The 21,596-nt window shown below is 42.7% G+C and overlaps 1 protein-coding gene and 1 non-coding gene across 2 annotated transcripts; one reads left to right on the top strand and one right to left on the bottom strand.

Moving 5' to 3' along the window:
- Positions 1-2,339: 2,339 nt before the first annotated feature.
- LOC147126960 (uncharacterized) lies at positions 2,340-6,925 on the bottom strand. The gene is made up of 2 exons (XM_086022148.1): positions 6,493-6,925; positions 2,340-4,211 (listed from the first exon to the last, which is right to left on the bottom strand). Exons 1-2 carry the CDS (start codon positions 6,614-6,616, stop codon positions 3,004-3,006), a joined length of 1,332 nt encoding a protein of 443 aa, XP_085878274.1. The 5' UTR covers positions 6,617-6,925; the 3' UTR covers positions 2,340-3,003.
- A 13,422-nt stretch (positions 6,926-20,347) lies between these two features.
- On the top strand, positions 20,348-20,420 carry trnat-agu (transfer RNA threonine (anticodon AGU)). The gene has a single exon. It is a non-coding gene; the product is annotated as a tRNA-Thr (tRNA).
- The last annotated feature ends 1,176 nt before the right edge of the window (positions 20,421-21,596 follow it).

Here is a 21,596-nt window from a genome sequence, read left to right as displayed (position 1 = left end):
ATTAGAAACGAGGAAAAGAAAAAAAGGAGAAAATCGTTTTTTTTGTCCATACAAACAAAGCAAGAGATAATAGAAAAGTATGATAGTTATAGGTTATAGATAGGTTGATCTCGCCAAAGAATGACCGTAATGTATCAACATTCGCCATGTTATTAAATCAGTTCGGAGAGAGAACATGAAACAAAGAGAGCAAAAAGCGATGAGGACAGCAATTAAAAGGTAAACGACCATCATTTTTATTCCTTACTCTATTCTTTGTTTTTTACATTATGCACAACTCTAATTTATTGTGCAATAATATATTTGTAACATGTACTTGTTACATGTTTTCATGCATTTTTATTCTTTATAAAACATTTATGTCTGAATATTGGGGGGCTTGGTGTCAGGTGTTAACTTTAATTAAGGTGAAAACAACACAATCCCGACCATGTGAAGTTGACATGGGCGTATATATTCGGCACCAGAATAACTTGAGCCGTCTTTCGGGGAACTTGTTTAGATCTCCATGTCCAAATTTAGCACGACTAAAAGTGTACCAGCTCGTGATTAAGTGGTTAGAGTGTGGCACCAACAGTGCTTTGCATCACATGGTTCAAATACAGCTCTCTAACTTTGTGTATATGTTATTTACTATGTTACAATTTCTTACAGTCCATGGGAAGTCGTAAACGAGACGTTTTGTTTCACACGATTATTTTAGAATTATGTAGTTGAACAATTTTGATGTACCATGTGACGAATCTGCAGACAGGAAACACAAAATTACCAGACTGACATTGCCCAAATGGTCACAGCTGGAACTGGGAGCCAGTTGAACCTTAACATCGGTCAAAGCAAAATAATCACCGCCAAATAAATACATGAAATGAAACTAGAGGCATAAACCTCAAACGCAGAAAAAAGTGTACAAACCTGCTCTGTGAAGCACAACACGAGGCTGCTTGCATACTTCCCCCAGCAGTTGAATATGTTGCTCGCTCTCTTCTTTTACTTCACAAAGTTCCTTTTTGTACTTTGGTGTCGTTCTTGCTCACATTTTCACACGATAATCCCAACAAATTCGCACTCTATCTCTGCTTGATGATGTGTCGCGTGGTTCTCTTGGTTCACGGCTAGCGAGCTAAGCTAAGGTATCTAGGCCGAGAAGCATCTACGCGCGCCGAGACGAGTGAATCAGGACGCAAGGACTTAATAAAGGATGTTGCAGTCCTTTAAAGTGGTGATGGACTTCCTTTGTGAAGGCTGCTGTATGTTCAGCACTAACTCCGAAAGAATGATTTTGCGGAGTGTGTTTTGTTAAGGCAATGGAAAACCATGTAAGGGAGTCGATGAGCGGCAGCCAGCAGGAGGTCTGGCAGGACACGCCCAGCTGCGATATGATTGGCTGCTGGAAATTGGGGGGAGGCGGCGAAGCGTGTGTGGAGGACTGTCATGAAGTCACCGACAGATGTAGTAATTTTTCCTGCAAATTGAACAACTTCTCTGATAACGCACAAAAAATTGTCTGCAACAAGAAGTGGCCGATAAAACGAGTGGTCTGACTGCAGAACGCGGTACAGAACGATCCATACGCCCGGTAAGGAACGCCCCCCCGGTAAGGAACACGCCCTACGCCCCGGTACGGAACGTACATGTATCTGCAATCAGATACATTTGATTATGGGGGCAGTGTGTTTGTTGTGTGGCGGTATGGTGTTCCGATGGGTGTGACTGTCTGCGTGCGACTCACTAATTTCAGCCTTTATTGTGAGCTCCTATTGATAATTAATGTCTCAGAGATTTGCCTTTTTACTATCAGTTTGTGTTGTATTTTTGGAAATGCAGATCATTTCAACTGCAATTCTGTGTTCTGTGTTTTTATTTGTAGATCTATAATTGTTATTTTGTTAGTTTATTATATTATATGTTACTGAACAGTTGACAAGCTGTGTCATATGCATTTTTGGTGTCCGTCACGAGCGTCAGATACGTCCCACATTGTCCGCCACAAGCAGACTCCCTGTCCCACATGGTGAGTTTGGATCTGGTCACTCTAGGTTCACTTCTGACTACAATCCTTGCAGATGCTGCAGCGATGAGTGCTTCATCCTATCTGCAAATGAATAAACGTGCTTTTGATGAATTTCTTGGAGTGGATATCTGAAGTGATAAAAGCATGTACATTCAATAAAAGCTACATAGGTATAAAATAAACTGTTGGAAGAGGAACTTGTCAAAAAGACAATGAAATACAATCAAAAAAAAAACCAGCCTAGTTTTGTGAACAAAATGAGAATGAAATACCTTTTACAAACAGTTTTGTATATAAAAATAACTTTATAAAAATTAAAGGTAACTACAGTTCAGGAAAAGTTTGGAAATTTATACAAATAAAGTATATTTATGCAGTCGTAAGGAATAAAAACTATGGAATAACATCTTGCAAAATATAACATAAGCAAAACGCCAACACACTGTAGAACTAAAGGTTTAGACATACAACATATTACATTTATGACAAAGATAGCTTTGCTTAGCGTCAAATCTAATCACCATAGACAATGCAAAATAGTACTGACCACTTTGGCCTGCTTTCAACCAACAACAGTCTTCTCCCAGAGATAATCATTACTGTCAAAAATGTGATGCTTCAACAAACTTGTTATATTCATTTAGTATATTCACTCGGCTTTGGCAAAACAACGAGGAAAAAGTAAGCAACACGCATGGTGAATGCCGGTAAGTCTCTGCATAAAGCGGTCGGCGATTCTGTATGACGCAACTTCCGGTATGACATTTTCAAAATTAAGGCATCGCATTTCAAAATACAGATTGCTGCCATTACAAATGTCATGCGATCTACCAATACTACCTTTGTGATCGACGGGTATATCGCGATCGACGTATTGAGCACCCCTGCTTTAGGTGTTAGACATTTACATTTTCATTTAAGACTTCTTGATTACTGCGGTTGTCACCAGCACACGTGTGTCTCTTGACAGAAACCTTCCATGAGAAGCGTTAGCCACAAACTGAACAGGCAAAAAGTTTCTCACCAATGTGGGTTCTGGTGTGACGTATTAAGATTCCCTTCTGAGAGAAACTTTGGCCACAAACTGAACAGGCAAAAGGTTTCTCACCAGTGTGTGTTCTTATGTGTCGTTTTAAGTTTGACTTCTGAGAGAATCTTTGGCCACAAACTGAACAGGCAAAAGGTTTCTCCCCAGTGTGTGTTCTGGTGTGAATTATTAAGCTTCTCTTCTGAGAGAACGTCTGGCCACAAACTGAGCAGGCAAAAGGTTTCTCACCAGTGTGTGTTCTTATGTGTTGTTTTAATAATGACTTACGAGAGAATCTTTGGCCACAAACTGAACAGCCAAAAGGTTGCTCACCAGTGTGTGTTCTGGTGTGACGTACTAAGCTTCCCTTCTGAGAAAATGTTTGGCCACAAACTGAGCAGGAAAAAGGTTTGTCACCAGTGTGTGTTCTGGTGTGACGTACTAAGCTCCTCTTCTGAGAAAATGTTTGGCCACAAACTGAGCAGGCAAAAGGTTTCTCACCAGTGTGGGTTCTTCTGTGTTGTTTTAAGGTTGACTTCCGAGAGAATTTTTGGCCACAAATTGAACAGGCAAACGGTTTCTCACCAGTGTGTGTACTTGTGTGACGTCTTAAGTTTCCCTTCTGAGAGAACACTTTGCAACAAATTGAGCAGGAAAAAGGTTTCTCTTCAGAGTGTATTCTCATGTGTTCTAAACGTCTCAAGAAAGTACAAGTTTTCCCACACTCAGAACCATTGTTACATGTCATATCACCTTCACATTCTTCATCACCATCATCATCATCACCACCACCACCTGATGACGTCTCATCACTATCAAATACTGGAGGTCGGAGGCCATCTCCTTGTGATCCTCCCCAGTGGTCCCCATCACCGTCTGTTGTCATGTGCAAACATGAGCTGCTGCTTGGAGGCTCCGCCCCTCTGCTCACCTCAGTTTGACCTTCATCTTTACTCTTCAAAGATACAGGAGTCGATGGTATCTTGCAGATATCCTGTTCCTCCTTGTCTTTGATGTAGGGGGGCTCTTCTCCCTCCTCTTTTATGCAGGGGCGCTCTCGCTCATCCTCCTGTTTAACATAAGGGGACCGCTGCTGCTCTTCCTCTTTAAAGTGGGGGATCTCTTCGTCATCTTCCTCTTTAATGTGAGGATGAACATATTCACTGATGTCTGCAAGACACAAAAAGACAAACGCACATGGTATTATAGTTGGAGAGCCCGATAAGTTAAGATTAATACGTACTGTTCGTCATTTTGACTTCCTGATGCATTTCTGTGGGAAGCCAATCCTTGGTTATTTGTGGAAAGATTTGCACACGGTCTGACATTACACCTTTTTGCAAAAGCAAAAGTTAATATGAAAGCTTCATATAATACGTCACGCAATCATCCATTTTCCGAACCATCAAGACACAAACGCCTTCTAAATAATACATGAACATCAAAGCCATATTTTGAAGCCCTTATAGGCAGGGCTGCCCTCACCTACTAACCATCAAATATGTATTCATTGATTCAAACGTCACTAGTAGGAAATGTGCACAGAGGTGTATAGAGCCATTCGTGTGACATCTACTGTAATGCAGTATTCATCAGGTTATGATCATTTTCATGGCCAGATATGCAGCTGGATAAACCAAAAACAGAACTAGTCAATTTTGCGATTAGCGATAGCGATTATTATGTTGAGTCAACAACCTACAATCATCCACAATTCAGCTTGTATATAAATGTCATTACACACAATTGTCTACGTTAGTTTCAGACGATGGTTGAACAAGAATAAGCCACAAACAGGCAGACATGCTAACAATTAGCAACTGCGATTAGCAGTAGCGATAGAGATTAGTATGTTCAGTCAACAACACAGTACAATCAGCCACAATTCAGCTCCTATATAAATGTTGCATGGTCATTACCGGTACACATAATTGTCTAAGTTACTTACAGACGATGGTTGAATAAGAACTAACCACAAACAGGAAGTTGCCTGCCTCTGGCTGGGGTATTGCATCATGCGGCCACACGCAAGGAGGAGCACACTCAGCAGAGAGGAGAGGAAGACATAATTACGACCGAATACATAAATACTTTGGAGACTTGGAAACATTCTACATGGTCGGGGATAAATAAAAGACTTATTTAATCATTCTACAATCGTTTTGATGAGTTTAAGGTTTTCTCTCTCCCTCTCCCTCTCTCTTATTTTTGCTTACTTTATGATCCTCGTTGGCCAAAATGTTGCAGCAACGCAACAGTATCTTTTTAGCAAGTGTCCAAATCAGTTGATGCCACCAGTACATCATCCACATAGTCTAGAATTTGACTTCCCCCCGGAAGATTAAATTTAGCCATGCTAGCTGTCATTACTTGGGAGTAAATGGTTGGACTTTCACAATATCCCTGAGGTAATCAGGTAAAAGTATAATTTTTCCCTCCAAAAGTGAAGGCAAACCAGAATTGACTGTCCTCTGCCACCGGGACAGAGAAGGATGCATTACTAATGCCCACCAGAGGAAAAATAGCATCACCTGGCCTCAAATTATTTAATAGTGTATGTGGATCAGGCACACATGGCGCACGTTGGAGGACTGCTGCATTGACAGCCTGCAAGTCCTGAATCAACCTACAACCAGTGGATGGGGGAGCTTTTTTCACAAGGAAAATTGCACAGAGAATTACCACACTGTATAATCACTCCTGCTTTTAGTAAATCATTTAACAGCGGTCTTATTCCCTCGAGTGCGTCTGGTTTTAATGAGTATTGACGCACACAGGGCCTGTATTCAGTTTTGGGCCTAATTTGAACCGGCAATGCTCCCTTTATGAGACCTATATCTGATGGTCCTTGTGACCACAGTGTAAACGGTACAGCTTCCAGCAATTTTCCTCATCCTCTGTCAATGTTAACAAGGCAGAGGGTACTTTTCGTCAGTGGAGGTGAATCTCCTCCTGCACCTGTGTGGTCCAAAAAAGTGCTTTTCAGTCCCGTTTCATCACTGAAATTGATTGAGCAAGATATAAAGCCCAGAAAATGGCAAAGATTAAATATTCTGTTTGACTTTATACTGGAGAGGGGTTATGGGGTTTAGATACTGAACCCCCAGTTGCTCCTGATGCTGCGTCATCAGTAGGTATATGAAGTGTGAGTAGAGAAGCGCTATACAATTGATAGCCCATTTACCATTCCCCCCGAATGGTTAATCTTTGCCACACATTTTCTGGGCCGATTTCATTTGGCTTGAACAAATGATAAACAGACCTAAAAGGCAATGAATAAAACTAAAGAGCCAAAAACCTTCCACGCATTTTCCCCAAACAACTTCACCCAACCATCATTACCATACACGAGTAAAACATTGAAATACAAACACATGTGACGTCACGTGCATATTTTTAACGATAGAAAGTCGTCATTTACCGAGCAAATGAGAGTAAGAAGTGTACAAACCTGCTCCGTCTAGCACAACACGAGGCTGCTTGCAAACTTCGCCCAGCAGTTGAAGATGTTGCTCGTTCTCTTCTTTTATGCCACAAAGTTCCTCCTCGTACTTTGTTGTCGTCATTGCACACATCTCCACACGACAATCGCAACAAATGCGCACTTCTTGATCGCTGTTTGACGATGAGCCGTGTCCTTCTCTTTGTTAGCGAGCTAAGCTAAAATAAGATAACAAGGCGGAGAAGCATCAACCCGCGCCGAGACGAGTTCATCCGGACACAAAGACGTGATAAATGATAGGTCGTAGTCCTTTAAAGTAGTTATGGACGTCCTGTGTGAAGGTTGCAGTGGGTAACTTCAGCACTAAATCGGAAAGAATGATTTGGCGGAGCGTGTTTTGTTACCGATCGAAAAACCGTGTACAGTAGACGTCCGGCGGAAGTCATACAGGACACGCCCTGCTGCAATATGATTGGCTGCTGGAAATTAGGCCCAGGCGGTGAAGCGTGTATGGAGCACTTTCATCAAGTCACCGATAGATGTCACAATTTACCTGCAAATTGAACCACGCCATGATGCATTTTGCTGTTTGTAATAGAATTGTTGAAACATTTCAAAATGACTCTCCGTCGGCAACCGTGGCTGCTGCATGAATGACGGACTTGCTGGGGAGCTTTGAGGCTGCGGTGCTCCAAAGCTTTGGGGCATATTTCATATTTTGAGGGGGATAGTTCACTGTTTATTTCAAGATTTATTCTATTATCTAAAAAATAATTTATATGTTTCAACACTTAACATATTAATTTAAATATCACAATATTCAATTGTGTGCTCTGCGACTGGCTGGCGACCAGTTCGGGGTGTAGTCTGCCTTCGCCCATTGACGGCTGGGATAGGCTCCAGCAACTCCCCGCGACCCTATATAGGATAAGCGGTTTGGAAGATGACATGACATGTATAGGATAAGCGGTTTGGAAGATGACATGACATGAATATTCAATTGATGTTTTTTTAATCCTTTATTTGAATATTTATTTCACTATTTCTTTTTATAAGTATTCTGTTATTTCAGTGTTTATTTATTTCAATATTTATTATTTGTCTAGTCATTTCAATATCTAAATATTTCAGTATTGAATTAATAATTTTCCACTTGCTGACTTCAATATTTATTGTGATAGTTATTTACATTTTCATATTCAACTATTTCAATATTCATTCAAACATTTCAAAAAAAATTTGACGCATTTTCAACTTCTTTCAGTGTTTACTTCAAGGGTTCAAATGTTTCATTATTCTTTTCAATATGTATAAAATAATTTCACAGTTCATTTCAACATTTATTCAAATATCTAGGTATTAATTTAGTTTAGTATTTTTTTGTTTAGGTTTTTTTTTTTTTTCAATACAATTTTTAAAAACATTTCGCAATTCTTTTTCTTTTCAAGTTTCCAGTATTTGTTGCAACATGTACTCATTTAGTTCGATACTTATTAAATGATGTCACCCTTTATTTGAGTATTTCACTTTTTTTTCAATCAGCATTTCATTTCAACATTTATTTACCTCTTTCAATATTTATTTATTTTGTTATTCACTTAATTATTTCAATTTTCCTATATAAACACTTATTAAATTATATGTTAATAATCTTTTTAATATTGTTTTGATACATTTTCCAAATCTCACTGTTAGTTTATCTCAGAATTCATTCAATTATATGTTATTATAATAATATTTCAAATGTTCAATATTTTTTTTTATTTTGATTATCTATGTATCTGTTTGTTTATTTTAACATTCACTTAATGGAATATGTCATTATTTTTTACAGATTTATTCAGTTTTTCACTGTTTATTTCAATCTTTATTACTTCTTCATTAATTTCAATATTAATGAAATTACTATTCACAATTTATATGTACTGTATTTTTTTCAATCTTCATTTGCCATTAATTGAATTTCTTTTCCATTCAAATTCATTAATTTATATATATTTTATTAATTATTGAAATGTTTCTTTCACCCTTAAATAGGGATGTAATGATGAATTGAAAATCGATTAAAAATGGATTCAAACTGATTAATCGAGTAATCGATTATAATCAATTACAATGTTATACATTAATGGACACATTATGCCGCCGCCCCTGTATGACCTATATCTTTGCTACTGTAACAATGAAAATTTCCCCACTGTGGGATCAATAAAGGCATTCTTATCTTATCTTATCTTATCTAGATGACTCCATCCATCCATCCATTATCTCCCGCTTATCCGAAGTCGGGTCGCGGAGGCAGCAGCTTCAGCAGGGAAGCCCAGACTTCCCTCTCCCCAGCAACATCCTCCAGCTCTTCCGGAAGGATCCCAAGGCGTTCCCAGGCAAGCCGGGAGACATAGTCTCTCCAGCGTGTTCTGGGTCGTCCTCGGGGTCTCCTGCCGGTGGGACATGCCCGGAACACCTCACCAGGGAGGCGTCCAGGAGGCATCCTAATCAGATGCCCGAGCCACCTCAACTGGCTCCTCTCGACGCGGAGGAGCAGCGGCTCGACTCTGAGTCCCTCCCGGATGGCCGAACTTCTCACCCTATCTCTAAGGGAGAGCCCAGACACCCTGCGAAGGAAACCCATTTCGGCCGCTTGTATCCGAGATCTTGTTCTTTCGGTCATGACCCACAGCTCATGACCATAGGTGAGAGTAGGAACGTAGATCGACCGGTAAATTGAGAGCTTCGCCTTTCGGCTAAGCTCCTTCTTCACCACGACAGACCGATACAGGGTCCGCATCACAGCAGACGCTGCACCGATCCGCCTGTCGATCTCCCGTTCCATCTTACCCTCACTCGTGAACAAGACCCCAAGATACTTGAACTCCTCCACTTGGGGCAGAATCTCATCCCCGACCTGGAGAGGGCACGCCACCCTTTTCCGACTGAGGACCATGGTCTCAGATTTGGAGGTGCTGATCTTCATTCCGACCGTTTCACACTCGGCTGCGAACCGCTCCAGCGAGAGTTGGAGATCGCGGCTTGAAGAAGCCAACAGTACTACATCATCTGCAAAAAGCAGAGATGCAATACTGAGGCCACCAAACCGGACCCCCTCGACACCTCGGCTGCGCCTAGAAATTCTGTCCATAAAGGTTATGAACAGAATCGGTGACAAAGGGCAGCCTTGGCGGAGTCCAACGCCCACAGGAAACGAATCCGACTTACTGCCGGCAATTCGGACCAAACTCTGGCATCGGTGGTACAGGGACCGGACAGCCCTTATCAGGGGGCTCGGTACCCCGTACTCCCGAAGCACCCCCCACAGAACTCCCCGAGGGACACGGTCGAACGCCTTCTCCAAGTCCACAAAACACATGTAGACCGGTTGGGCAAACTCCCATGCACCCTCGAGGACCCTGCTGAGGGTGTAGAGCTGGTCCACTGTTCCACGGCCAGGACAAAAACCACATTGCTCCTCCTGAATCCGGGATTCGACCTTCCGACGGACCCTCCTCTCCAGCACCCCTGAATAGACCTTGCCGGGGAGGCTGAGGAGTGTGATCCCTCTGTAATTGGAGCACACCCTCCGGTCCCCCTTCTTAAAAAGGGGGACCACCACCCCGGTCTGCCAATCCAGAGGCACTGTCCCCGATGTCCACGCGATGTTGAAGAGACGTGTCAACCATGACAGCCCCTCAACATCCAGAGCCTTTATGAACTCCGGGCGGATCTCATCCACCCCCGGGGCTCTGCCACCGAGGAGCTTTTTGACTACCTCGGTGACTTCAACCCCAGAGATAGGAGAGCCCACCTCAGAGTCTCCAGGCTCTGCTTCCTCAGTGGAAGGCGTGTCGGTGGAATTGAGGAGGTCTTCGAAGTACTCTCCCCACCGACCCACAACGTCCCGAGTTGAGGTCAGCAGCACCCCATCTCCACTATAAACAGTGTTAATGGTGCACTGCTTCCCCCTCCTGAGACGCCGGATGGTGGACCAGAATTTCCTCGAAGCCGTCCGGAAGTCATTTTCCATGGCCTCCCCGAACTCCTCCCACACCCGGGTTTTTGCCTCAGCAACCGCCAGAGCCGCATTCCACTTGGCCTGCCGGTACCCGTCAGCTGCCTCCGGGGTCCCGCAGGCCAAAATGGCCCGATAGGACTCCTTCTTCAGCTGGACAGCATCCCTTACCGCTGGTGTCCACCAGCGGGTTCGGGGATTGCCGCCACGACAGGCACCGACCACCTTGCGGCCGCAGCTCCGATCGGCCGCCTCAACAATGGAGGCACGAAACATGGTCCACTCGGACTCGATGTCCCCCGCCTCCCCCGGGACGTGGGAAAAGTTCTGCCGGAGGTGGGAGTTGAAACTCCTTCTGACAGGGGATTCTGCCAGACGTTCCCAGCAAACCCTCACAATACGTTTGGGTCTGCCAGGTCGGACCGGCATCTTCCCCCACCATCGGAGCCAACTCACCACCAGATGGTGATCAGTTGACAGCTCCGCCCCTCTCTTCACCCGAGTGTCCAAAACATGCGGCCGCAAGTCCGATGATACGACTACAAAGTCGATCATCGAACTGCGGCCTAGGGTATCCTGGTGCCAAGTGCACATATGGACACCCTTATGCTTGAACATGGTGTTCGTTATGGACAATCCGTGATGAGCACAGAAGTCCAGTAACCGAACACCGCTCGGGTTCAGATCGGGGGGGCCGTTCCTCCCAATCACACCTCTCCAGGTCTCACTGTCATTGCCCACGTGAGCATTGAAGTCCCCCAGCAGAACGATGGAGTCCCCAGGTGGAGCGCCCTCCAGCACACCCTCCAAGGACTCCAAAAAGGGTGGGTACTCTGCGCTGCCGTTTGGTGCATAAGCACAAACAACAGTCAGGACCCGTCCCCCCACCCTCAGGCGGAGGGAGGCTACCCTCTCGTCCACCGGGGTAAACCCCAATGTACAGGCGCCAAGCCGGGGGGCAATAAGTATGCCCACACCTGCTCGGCGCCTCTCACCCTGGGCAACTCCAGAGTGGAAGAGCGTCCAACCCCTCTCGAGAGGACTGGGACCAGAACCCAAGCTGTGCGTGGAGGTGAGTCCGACTATATCTAATCGGAACCTCTCAGCCTCACACACCAGCTCAGGCTCCTTCCCTGCCAGAGAGGTGACATTCCATGTCTCAAGAGCTAGTTTTTGCTGCCGGGGATCGGACCGCCAAGGTCCCCGTCTTCCGCCGCCGCCCAGCTCACACGGCACCCGACCCCTTTGGCCCCTCCCACCAGTGGTGAGCCCATGGGAAGGGGGACCCACGTATCCTTTTCGGGCTGAGCCCGGCCGGGCCCCATGGGTGCAGGCCCGGCCACCAGGCGCTCGCCGTCGAGCCCCACCTCCAGGCCTGGCTCCAGAAGGGGGCCCCGGTGACCCGCGTCCGGGCGAGGGAAAACGTGGTCCATTAATTTTTCTCATCATAAGGGGTCATTTTGAGCCGTGCTTAGTCTGGTCCCTCACCTAGGACCTGTTTGCCATGGGTGACCCTACCAGGGGCATAAAGCCCCAGACAACGTAGCTCCTAGGATCATTGGGGCGCGCAAACCCCTCCACCACGATAAGGTGACGGCTCACGGGGGGATCTAGATGACTCGAACTCGGATATCTCAATACTCACAAGCCCTATACAGCAGCACCTAACAAAAGACAAAACAAACCTAGGCCATTAGAATATACTAATTTAGAATGCTAAAAAATGATGCCTTTAATGTTTTTTTTCCATTCCAAATTCATACCAAACTTTGAATGTGTAGATCAAATTATGCGCTTACGCCATAAATGATTGCGTATTGCGTTTGTGGACAGCTGCAGCACCACACTAGTGCACAGAGACAAGCGTGGTAGCGATTTTTAAAATAGTGAATCGAATCGAAAATTGGGAACTGAAAATCCCTCCCCTTGAGATATTTTGATATTTGTTTCAGTAGGTATTTAAATATCCATTTCATTTGCAATGTCTTTCTTTCGACAAGCATGCAATGATTTCAAGTTTGACCTTTTTGCCCATTTCTTGGTCTGGAGCTTCTGGAAGACTTTCACTCCTGCTGTGTAGAGTGCAGAGAAGGTTTGCAAGCTTGCCACTTGCCATTAGCCACAGATACATGTTGAAATATGTGAATAAATGTGGAAATTGTTTAATATTTAACTTCAAATCAATAGCAAAATAAATACTGAAATAAAGGGTGGAATAGTTAAATGAATATGAAAATATTTTAATAGATACTGAAATGACTAAACAATAATTATTCAAGTCAATAAACACTGAAATAAGAGAATCACTAAATAAATATTCAAATAATTGAATATTAACATAAGCAAACTGATATTGTGAATAAAGCGGGAAATGTACTTGTAGCAAAATGTGGAGCAGTCTTTGGAGGTTTCTATTCAAATATCTCAGTTCAAAGTGATTTGACGGTAAGATTGTTGATCGTTTTTAAGGTTTTTGTACTTTCGTCGTCTTTTTATTATGTGTCATCTTCCAAACCGCTTACAGGGTCGCGCGGAGGTGCTGGAGCCTATCCCAGCCGTCAACGGGCGAAGGCAGACTACACCCCGAACTGGTCGCCAGCCAGTCACAGGGCACACACAGACACCGTCCCTGAGCGGGAATCGATCCCACGCTGCCCGCACACATCTCAGGCGTGTGTACCACTACACTATCAGTGATTTGTCTTTTTATTATTATTTATGAAAAATGTTCAATATAGAAAGAATTATGACCGTCTTTCTGACAGGCCTATCTGTGTATTAACTTTTTCTTTTGTTTTCTTCTTCAGCCCGGAACAAACCAGATGCAGCACGACATTCTTGTGCTTGGCTGGCAGCCTTGGTGCAGCATCCCTTTTGGGCAATTTCAAATGCCAATGATTACAGGAGAATCAAATCTGGAGACTCAATGGCCAAGTATATCTGACCGACACATTTGGCTGGTTAAGTTTTTATCAAGACCCAGCAAATGAATTTTAACCGGCACTTGGCAGGTTGCTGGCTGTTTGTTTCGAAACCTGATTAAAAGTAAAAAAATGCCTCCGCGTTTCAGCCTTGTTCGGCCTTCGTCAGTGCAAGCTCGAGTGGACTGGCATGGTACTGCTTTTGTATACAAGTAGGTTCACAGGGTCTCTGTGGGCTGGACACATGCAGTCAGCTGGTGCAAAACATCCAATCGGCAACACTCCAAAAACAACTACTAAAAAGAAATCACAATTGACAATTAATATTCACAATATCCTTTTATAAAAGAGACCTTAAAGAATAGGGATCAAATCCAGTTCGCCATTGAGACCAGGAAACTCTGTGGTTCTTCAAGTAAGTTGCTTGAGGTGTGTGTGTGTGGGGGGGGTGGGGGGGGGGGGGTGTGTGTGTGTGTGTGAATGTTGCTGTTGACGGGACTGTAGGAGAGCATCTCCTTCTTTCGTTCCCACACGTTGGATGCGGCATTGCCCACGTTTGTCAAATTGCTTGCCAACCAAGGTTATTATCGTAAACAAAAATGAACGAAATAACGAAAACTAAAATTAAAAAAACATTTTGGTTTACGAAATGAAATAAAAACGAAAATGTTTTTTGAAAAACGATAACTAACTAAAATGACATTGTCTGCTCACAAGACTAACTAAAACAAACGATAATCGTAGCGAAAATACCATTCGTTTTCGTCTTTGTAAGCTTTTGTGATCATTTCAAATGTAAAACACGGCGCTGCCGGTTTTACGACAGTTGTACAGTATGGCATGTCTGAAGTGACGTTAACGCGTTTACAATTAGGTCTGATGGGTATAAAACAAGGGCAGCACAGTGGGCGACTGGTTAGCATGTCCGTCTCACAGTTCAGAGGTCGTGGGTTCGATCCCGGCTCCGGCCTCCCTGTGTTAGAGTTTGCATTTCTCCTGCGCCTGCGTGGGTTTTCTCCGGGTACTCCGGTTTCCTCCCACATTCCAAAAACATGCATGGTAAGTTGATTGGACTCTCTAAATTGCCCCTAGGTGTGATTGTGAGTGCGGATGTTTGCCTCTGTGTGCCCTGCGATTGGCTGGCAACCAATTCAGGGTGTCCCCCGTGTACTGCCCGAAGACACCTGGGATAGGCTCCCTTGTGAGGATAAGCGGTATCGATAATGGATGGATGGATGGGTATAAAACAAAACTAAAACAACATTATAATGGTAAAAGTTGGGAAAAAACGACAGAGCCCCATTTGGGATTATTTTGATTATGATTGTGTCTCGGACAAAAGCAAATGCATTGTCACGGAGACGGGTCTCATGTGCGGCATATTGCTCGAGGGGAAAAAACTCTCTCTCGCTCTCTGTCTCTCTCTGTCTCTGTCTCTGTCTCTCTCTCTCTCTCTCTCTCCTCTCTCACTCTCCCACTCACTCACTCACTCACCCACTCACTCACTCACTCACTCACTCACTCACTCACTCACTCACTCACTCACTCACTCACTCACTCACTCACTAACTCACACCCACGCACACACTTTCAATATGGAAGGAGTTAAATTTGTTGAGATATATTCTCATGTATGTCCGCTGATAGTGTAGTGGTACACACGCCTGAGTTGTGTGCGGGCAGCGTGGGATCGATTCCCGCTCAGTGACAGTGTCTATGTGTGCCCTGCGACTGGCTGGCGACCAGTTCAGGGTGTAGTCTGCCTTCACCCATTGATGGCTGGGATAGGCTCCAGCAACTCCCCGCGACCCTATATAGGATAAGCGGTTTGGAAGATGACATGACATGACATATTCTCATGTTACAAGTCTGCACTCTCCTGCCAGGTTTTTGTTTTATGTTGCTTGTTTCATCTGCATCTTCACTTTAGAAGCAGCATTTATGCACTGCACTTTTCTTGGCCTTATTGCACTTAAGTTCAACACTAGAATGGCCAGGTTTTTTTTTCACTTTTATTTGCAACAACGACTGAAAGACAAATCTGCTTGATATTTGACGAACAACTCTGCTGGCTACAAGTAGATGACTTTAATTTGTAAATTGGCCATTCCCTGCCAAAATAGCAGGTGATATGGCGGGGTGACATCGTCAAATGTAAAGCATAAGCAGTCAAATGACCGCTTTCTGGGCGTTCTAGTTTAAGTGGACTGTTATGTTTTATTTGTTGATGGTTATTCATACATTGTTAGTAAGTTAATACATTTTAATAAATAACACTTGTTACTGTAAAAAAAAAAAAAAAGCCGCACCTGACAAATACATCAAATTCTAAAAAATAAAACTAATAAAAACTAAACTAAAACTAAGCATTTTACCCAAAACTAAAACTAATTAAAACGAACAAATCTATTCTGAAAAACTAATTAAAACTAACTGAATTAGAAATAAAAAGTCAAAACGAAATGAAAACTAAACTAAAATGAAAAATCCCAATCTATATTAACCCTGTTGCCAACTGGACTATGATCTGTTTTTTTCTTCCCTGTCTCTTACTCTGTTCTTCTCTTCCCTTTCCTTTTCAGATTGCTTTCTAAGGTCGTGCATAAAATGGGAAGTCAAGTGCAGCATTATGGCCAGTTGTCCCATCACTGCTTCTCAGTCAGCATTCCTAAGAAGTTGCAGACAAGGCAAAGATGACATTTCGACAAACCACAGTGCACTGCTGCGACTCAGGGGGTCACTCTCGTTCTCCTCACAGAAATGTCAGATTTACAATGTGCACGTCTGATGTCACTGCAACAGCAAGTGAAGGCCCCGCCTCCTCAGTGACAAGTCAGCGTTCATGCAGACATGAGTCGTGTGCTTGTATGTGTGCCGATGGCTGGTTGGAGCCTTAGTGTAAGGTCACGCGAGGTCACTGCCACTTTCAACTGAGGTCTGACCACCTTTGTTGCCTTCTGACAGGAAGCAGCTTGACATTTTATTACCAATTTGCAAATCTCAGTTGTTATTATATTAATGCAGTGATTTTTTTTTATGTTCCATCGGGAATAAAGCCCACATGAAAATGATTTTGTGCTCGGTCCAGTCCTTCCACCGGCCACATTTGTTGAATCATTGCAGTATCTATTTCAATATTTCAGTATTTACCAAATTATGAAGGATTTTTCTATGTTGATCAATCTTTTTTCATTTGTCATTATTTCAAAGTATTTTTAGTCCAACTTTCATCAATTTAAATGTTTTTTCCATCCTCTGTCCATTTCATTCTCAATGTCTTTATTTGGACATGCGTGTCACAATTTCAACCTTGACTTTTTGTCCCCATTTCTTGGTGTGGATCTTCTGGAAGAGTTTCATTCCTGCCGTGTTGTCGTCCGGGATTGCTGGAAGTGCTTGGTTCTGCTTTGGCCTGGGGAACATTACCTGGAAAGTGGGGGTGGCGTGGGTGGATCCTTGTTTGCCAGACGACTTGAGTGTATGCAGTGTAAGGGGTTCTTTCGTGGTTTCTTCGGACGAATGGCTTTCGTATCACTACTCCAGAATCAGCCAGTGAAGTCGCAGAGAATCCAAGTTGAAGTGGACATGATCGAAAAATCAATTTCAGGCTCTGACTCTCTTACAAACACTCAATTGTGGAAAACAAATCCTTGCGCTTGGATACATTTGTCTGACAACAAGAAAATGTTTCCTTACTTTAGGACAAGTGATAAAATGCCTCTGAAAATTATTCCACTTCCTCCTCGTGTTTCGACTCAAAGTCAGTGATGCTGCTTGAAATCTGATCTCTTGTTTCGCAAGAGCTATTTTTTTTTCTTTTTGATCGTTTGATCTGTTCAATAAACTCAACAAAACAATTTTGAACAAAGATGCCTGATTAAGAATGTGTAAGAAAGAACTCAACCTGAGCAAAATGTCATGTTGAGCTTAGCCAAATTTTAATCAAGAAATAATTTATTAAAGTATTTTTTTCATTTCACTATATAAGTATTTTTATTTCAATATTTATTTACCTCTTGCAAAAATGTATTCATTTTAACATTCAGGCAATTATTTCAATTAGCTTTTTTAAATATTTACTTACATGTCAGTATTTATTTCAATATTGTTTCAGTATGTTTTTAAACGTTTTTCTCACTGTTTATTCATTTCAATATTTACAATCATAACAATATTTATTCAAATACTTCACTTCAAATGTCCGGTTTAAGTATCATTAATATATTTATTTAATTATTCAATATCTATTCAAATAGTTCATTGTTTATTCAAACATATATTTAAAAAATGGAGTTTTTTTATTTAAATATTTTTGTATATATGTCATTGTTTGTTTCAGTATTTATTCTATTATCATCCTTTATTTAGTTTGCCACTCATTTATTCTATCTTCATTTTATTTCAATGTTTATTTACCTCTTTCAATATTAATTTATTCAATATTAATGCAATTATTTCATTTGCCTAGAGAAAACACTAATTAAAATGTTTATATACCTCAATACTCTTCAACATTGTTTCAACATGTTTTAAAAATACCACTGTTTATTCATTTAAATATTTATTCAGTATCTATAATTACATGGATATTTATAGAAATACTTCACTATTTTCAATTTCCACTTTATTTATTTCAAAATTTTGTCCATTACTTCAACATTTATTAACATATGCCATTATATAGATATGTATCCATTCTTTTTTAAATGTTTTTTTTAAATATATTTCACTATTTACAGGTCCTTCTCAAAAAATTTGCATAATGTGATAAAGTTCATTATTTTCCATAATGTAATGATGAAAATTAAACTTTTATGTCATGTCATCTTCCAAACCGCTTATCCTATATAGGGTCGCGGGGAGTTGCTGGAGCCTATCCCAGCCGTCAATGGGCGAAGGCAGACTACACCCCGAACTGGTCACCAGCCAGTCACAGGGCACACATAGACACTGTCACTGAGCGGGAATTGATCCCACGCTGCCCGCACACAACTCAGGCGTGTGTACCACTACACTATCAGTGACTAATTAAACTTTTATATATTTTAAATTCATTGCACACCGACTGAAGTAGTTCAAGCCTTTTATTGTTTTAATATTGATGATTTTGGCAAAAAGGTAAAGCAAAACCAAAAAAACATCTCAAAAAATGTGCATATCATGAAAAGGTACTCTAAACGCGCTATTAACCTAATCATCTGAATCAACTAATTAACTCTAAACACCTGCAAACGATTCCTGACGCTTTTAAAAACTCCCAGCCTGATTCATTACTCAAAACCACAATCATGAAAAAAGTACTTTGGACCACTGAGCAACAGTCCAGTGCTGCTTTTCTGTAGCCCATGTCAGGCGCTTCTGCCGCTGTTTCTGGTTCAAAAGTGGCTAGACCTGGGGAATGCGGCACTTGTAGCCCATTTCCTGCACACGCCTGTGCACGGTGGCTCTGGATGTTTCTAGTGGGTTGGTCTCCTCCCTGGCTGCCCCTGCCTATGGGCCTGATCTTCACCAGCTGGTCCCGTGCTCAGATCAGGGCACGCTGACTCTGAGACTTTGAACTGATTATGCGATGTGTAATTCCCAATTTGGTTTTTGGTTAACCTGTTGGCTAATATAAAGGCATTCATATAGATTCAGATCCTTCAGGCTCTACGGTGGCTCAGCATTGCCGAGATGTTCCCATTACGCCCTCGCTCTCTTGAACACAAGAGACACTTCACCTTTGGCAACACACCCGCACACAAATGTTTCTTCTTCGATGTGTATTTTGCACCTCTTGTGTGTTAAGAGCAGGGGATGTCGTTAATATCTTGTCAGCATGTGAAGGCCTTTGAGACTTTTTTGTGATTATTCATTCATTCATTCATTATCCATACCGCTTATCCTCACAAGGGTCGCAGGCGTGCTGGAGCCTATCCCAGCTGTCTTTGGGCAGTGGGCGGGGGACACCCTGAATTGGTTGCCAGCCAATCGCAGGGCACACAGAGACAAACATTTGCACTCAAAATCACACCTAGGGGCAATTTAGACAGTCCAATCAACTTACCATGCATGTTTTTGGAATGTGGGAGGAAACCGGAGTACCCGGAGGAAACCCACGCAGGCACGGGGAGAACATGCAAACTCCACACAGGGTGGCCAGAGCCGGGATCGAACCCACGACCTCTGAACTGTGAGGCGGACGTGCTAACCAGTCAACCACCGTGCCACCCTTCTTGTGATTAAGGCTATACAAATAAATTTGACTTGACTTGACCTGTGTGTCCATACGAGCTATGTAATAGTGAATTTCTCCATTGTGATATGAGTAAAGTCTTATTGATATGATTGATTCTTATGAGACAAACCTTATTGGGAGTAACGAGGTCAAAGAACTCCCAAACCCGGGAATACTTTCTCTTTTTTTTTCGATGGTTCCATCTTTGAGTTCCAAATACTTGCAAGTACAGCCAGCCAAACGCCACAAGATGTGCAGGGGACTCTATCGCGTTCTGCCGCACCTTTTATGGTTCAAATGACACGCGGTCTACACCAAAGCAGCTCAGCACTTCCTGAATCAGTCATGTGGTGTGGTGCTTCAGGATAGTTCAAGCCTCATCGCTGACGTCACTGAAGCACACTTTGCTTTGCGGCTGCACCAATTACTGGACACACTCTTCGAAGTCTCTGTTCACAGTCCGTCATTTTTCGGAAGTGCCTCGTCAGTCATCAGCTGACAGACCGGTCTCAGTCTGACGGAAGGCCCACCTCTGCTAATTTGCATATTTATATGAGGGCGTGGACAGTCAGGAGTCTGGTACATCAACATTTCCGCATTGATTGACATGTACGAAAGGAATGTGCTTGGATTCATACATATACAGATTAATTCAACTGGTTTTGCACGATGGCTTCTGAATTTGTCCGTATGCAGTTTTACAGTGAGAAAGCAGCACAAGGCCTCATAGCTGAGCGGTTAGAGCACTGGTCTAGTAAACCAGGGGTCATGTGTTCAATTCTCACTGAGGCCTGCTAGTTTGCTAAATGTTTGACATGCAAACACAATTTATGGCTCAGGCTGAATCTATGAAGTTGTCCTCATAGTCATTAGAAAGTGTCACAAATCAATAATATTTTACTGGTATGAATGTACTTCCCATCTTTGAATGCGACGCTAACAGTGTGCTGCTATGCAAGGCCTTGTAGCTCAGTGGTCAAAGTTCTGGCCTAGTAACCAGAAGTCGTGAGTTGAATTCTCACTGGGGGGGAGGGGCTAAAGCTAATCAAGATGAGTGCAAAATCTTGATGATGCTTTCTAGCTTTCCAAGCAGCCATTTCAGTTCACCATAAGTCAACAGACAAGCTTTGTCTGCTCAAAGATAAGCAATGTCCATTCTGATGAACATGCTTTGAGAAGAAGCGGAATTTTTTTAAAGTGAAGTCATCAAAAGTAAGAAATGTTTAAACTTGAGTTTTAAATGCATTTAGTTACCGGTATACTGTTGGATGTGCAAGCTCACAGGGCAACTCAAAGTTACAATTACTGACATATATTTATGATGCCTTACAACATGTAATTTATAGATTTGCTATACCTGCTTTCTTATTTAAGAAAAAATGCTCAACATAGAAAGAATAATGAAAACATCATTCTGACAGGCCTACCTGTTGTATCAACGTTTTCTTTTTCAGCCCGGAACAAACCTGGTGCAGTACCTGGCCACGGCACGACATTGGCGGCTCCCAATCTGCAGTAGGCTTGTGTCGTTCGCGAACGTAATGGCTCTTTGAGTGAACGACGGGAGCCGGTTCCCCACCAATCAGGAGCCGGCTCCCTTTGAGACGTTTTTTTTCCCTTGAGGGCGCACGTGATTGGTCAATCTGCGCTGATTAGTGCGCTGAGTAGAGGAGGGAGGGGCGGCAGCCTGGTACACAGACCAGTGTGCACACGAACGGGTCAAGAGAGGAGAGAGAGTGCAACACGGAGGACAAAAAGAAGTTAAAAAGAAATGAGTCAAAGCAGGAAAAGGAGCCAAATTTGGTCTCATTTTAATTATATTGATGGCTCTACTACTGTAGAGACTGCTGATCTTTTTCTTTTTGTTTTACACATTTTAATTTATATTTTTTGGGTGTTTTTCAATGGTTCTGTGTTTTTTCAGTCTAAATTTGTTAAAGGTGAATTGTGTTTCGTGTGTTTTTCAGGG

The sequence above is a fragment of the Filicampus tigris genome, chromosome 22, assembly GCF_054856515.1.
Source record: "Filicampus tigris isolate MCC_2025a chromosome 22, RoL_Ftig_1.0, whole genome shotgun sequence".
Classification (NCBI taxonomy): domain Eukaryota; kingdom Metazoa; phylum Chordata; class Actinopteri; order Syngnathiformes; family Syngnathidae; genus Filicampus; species Filicampus tigris.
This window is presented reverse-complemented; position numbering and strand designations above follow the sequence as displayed.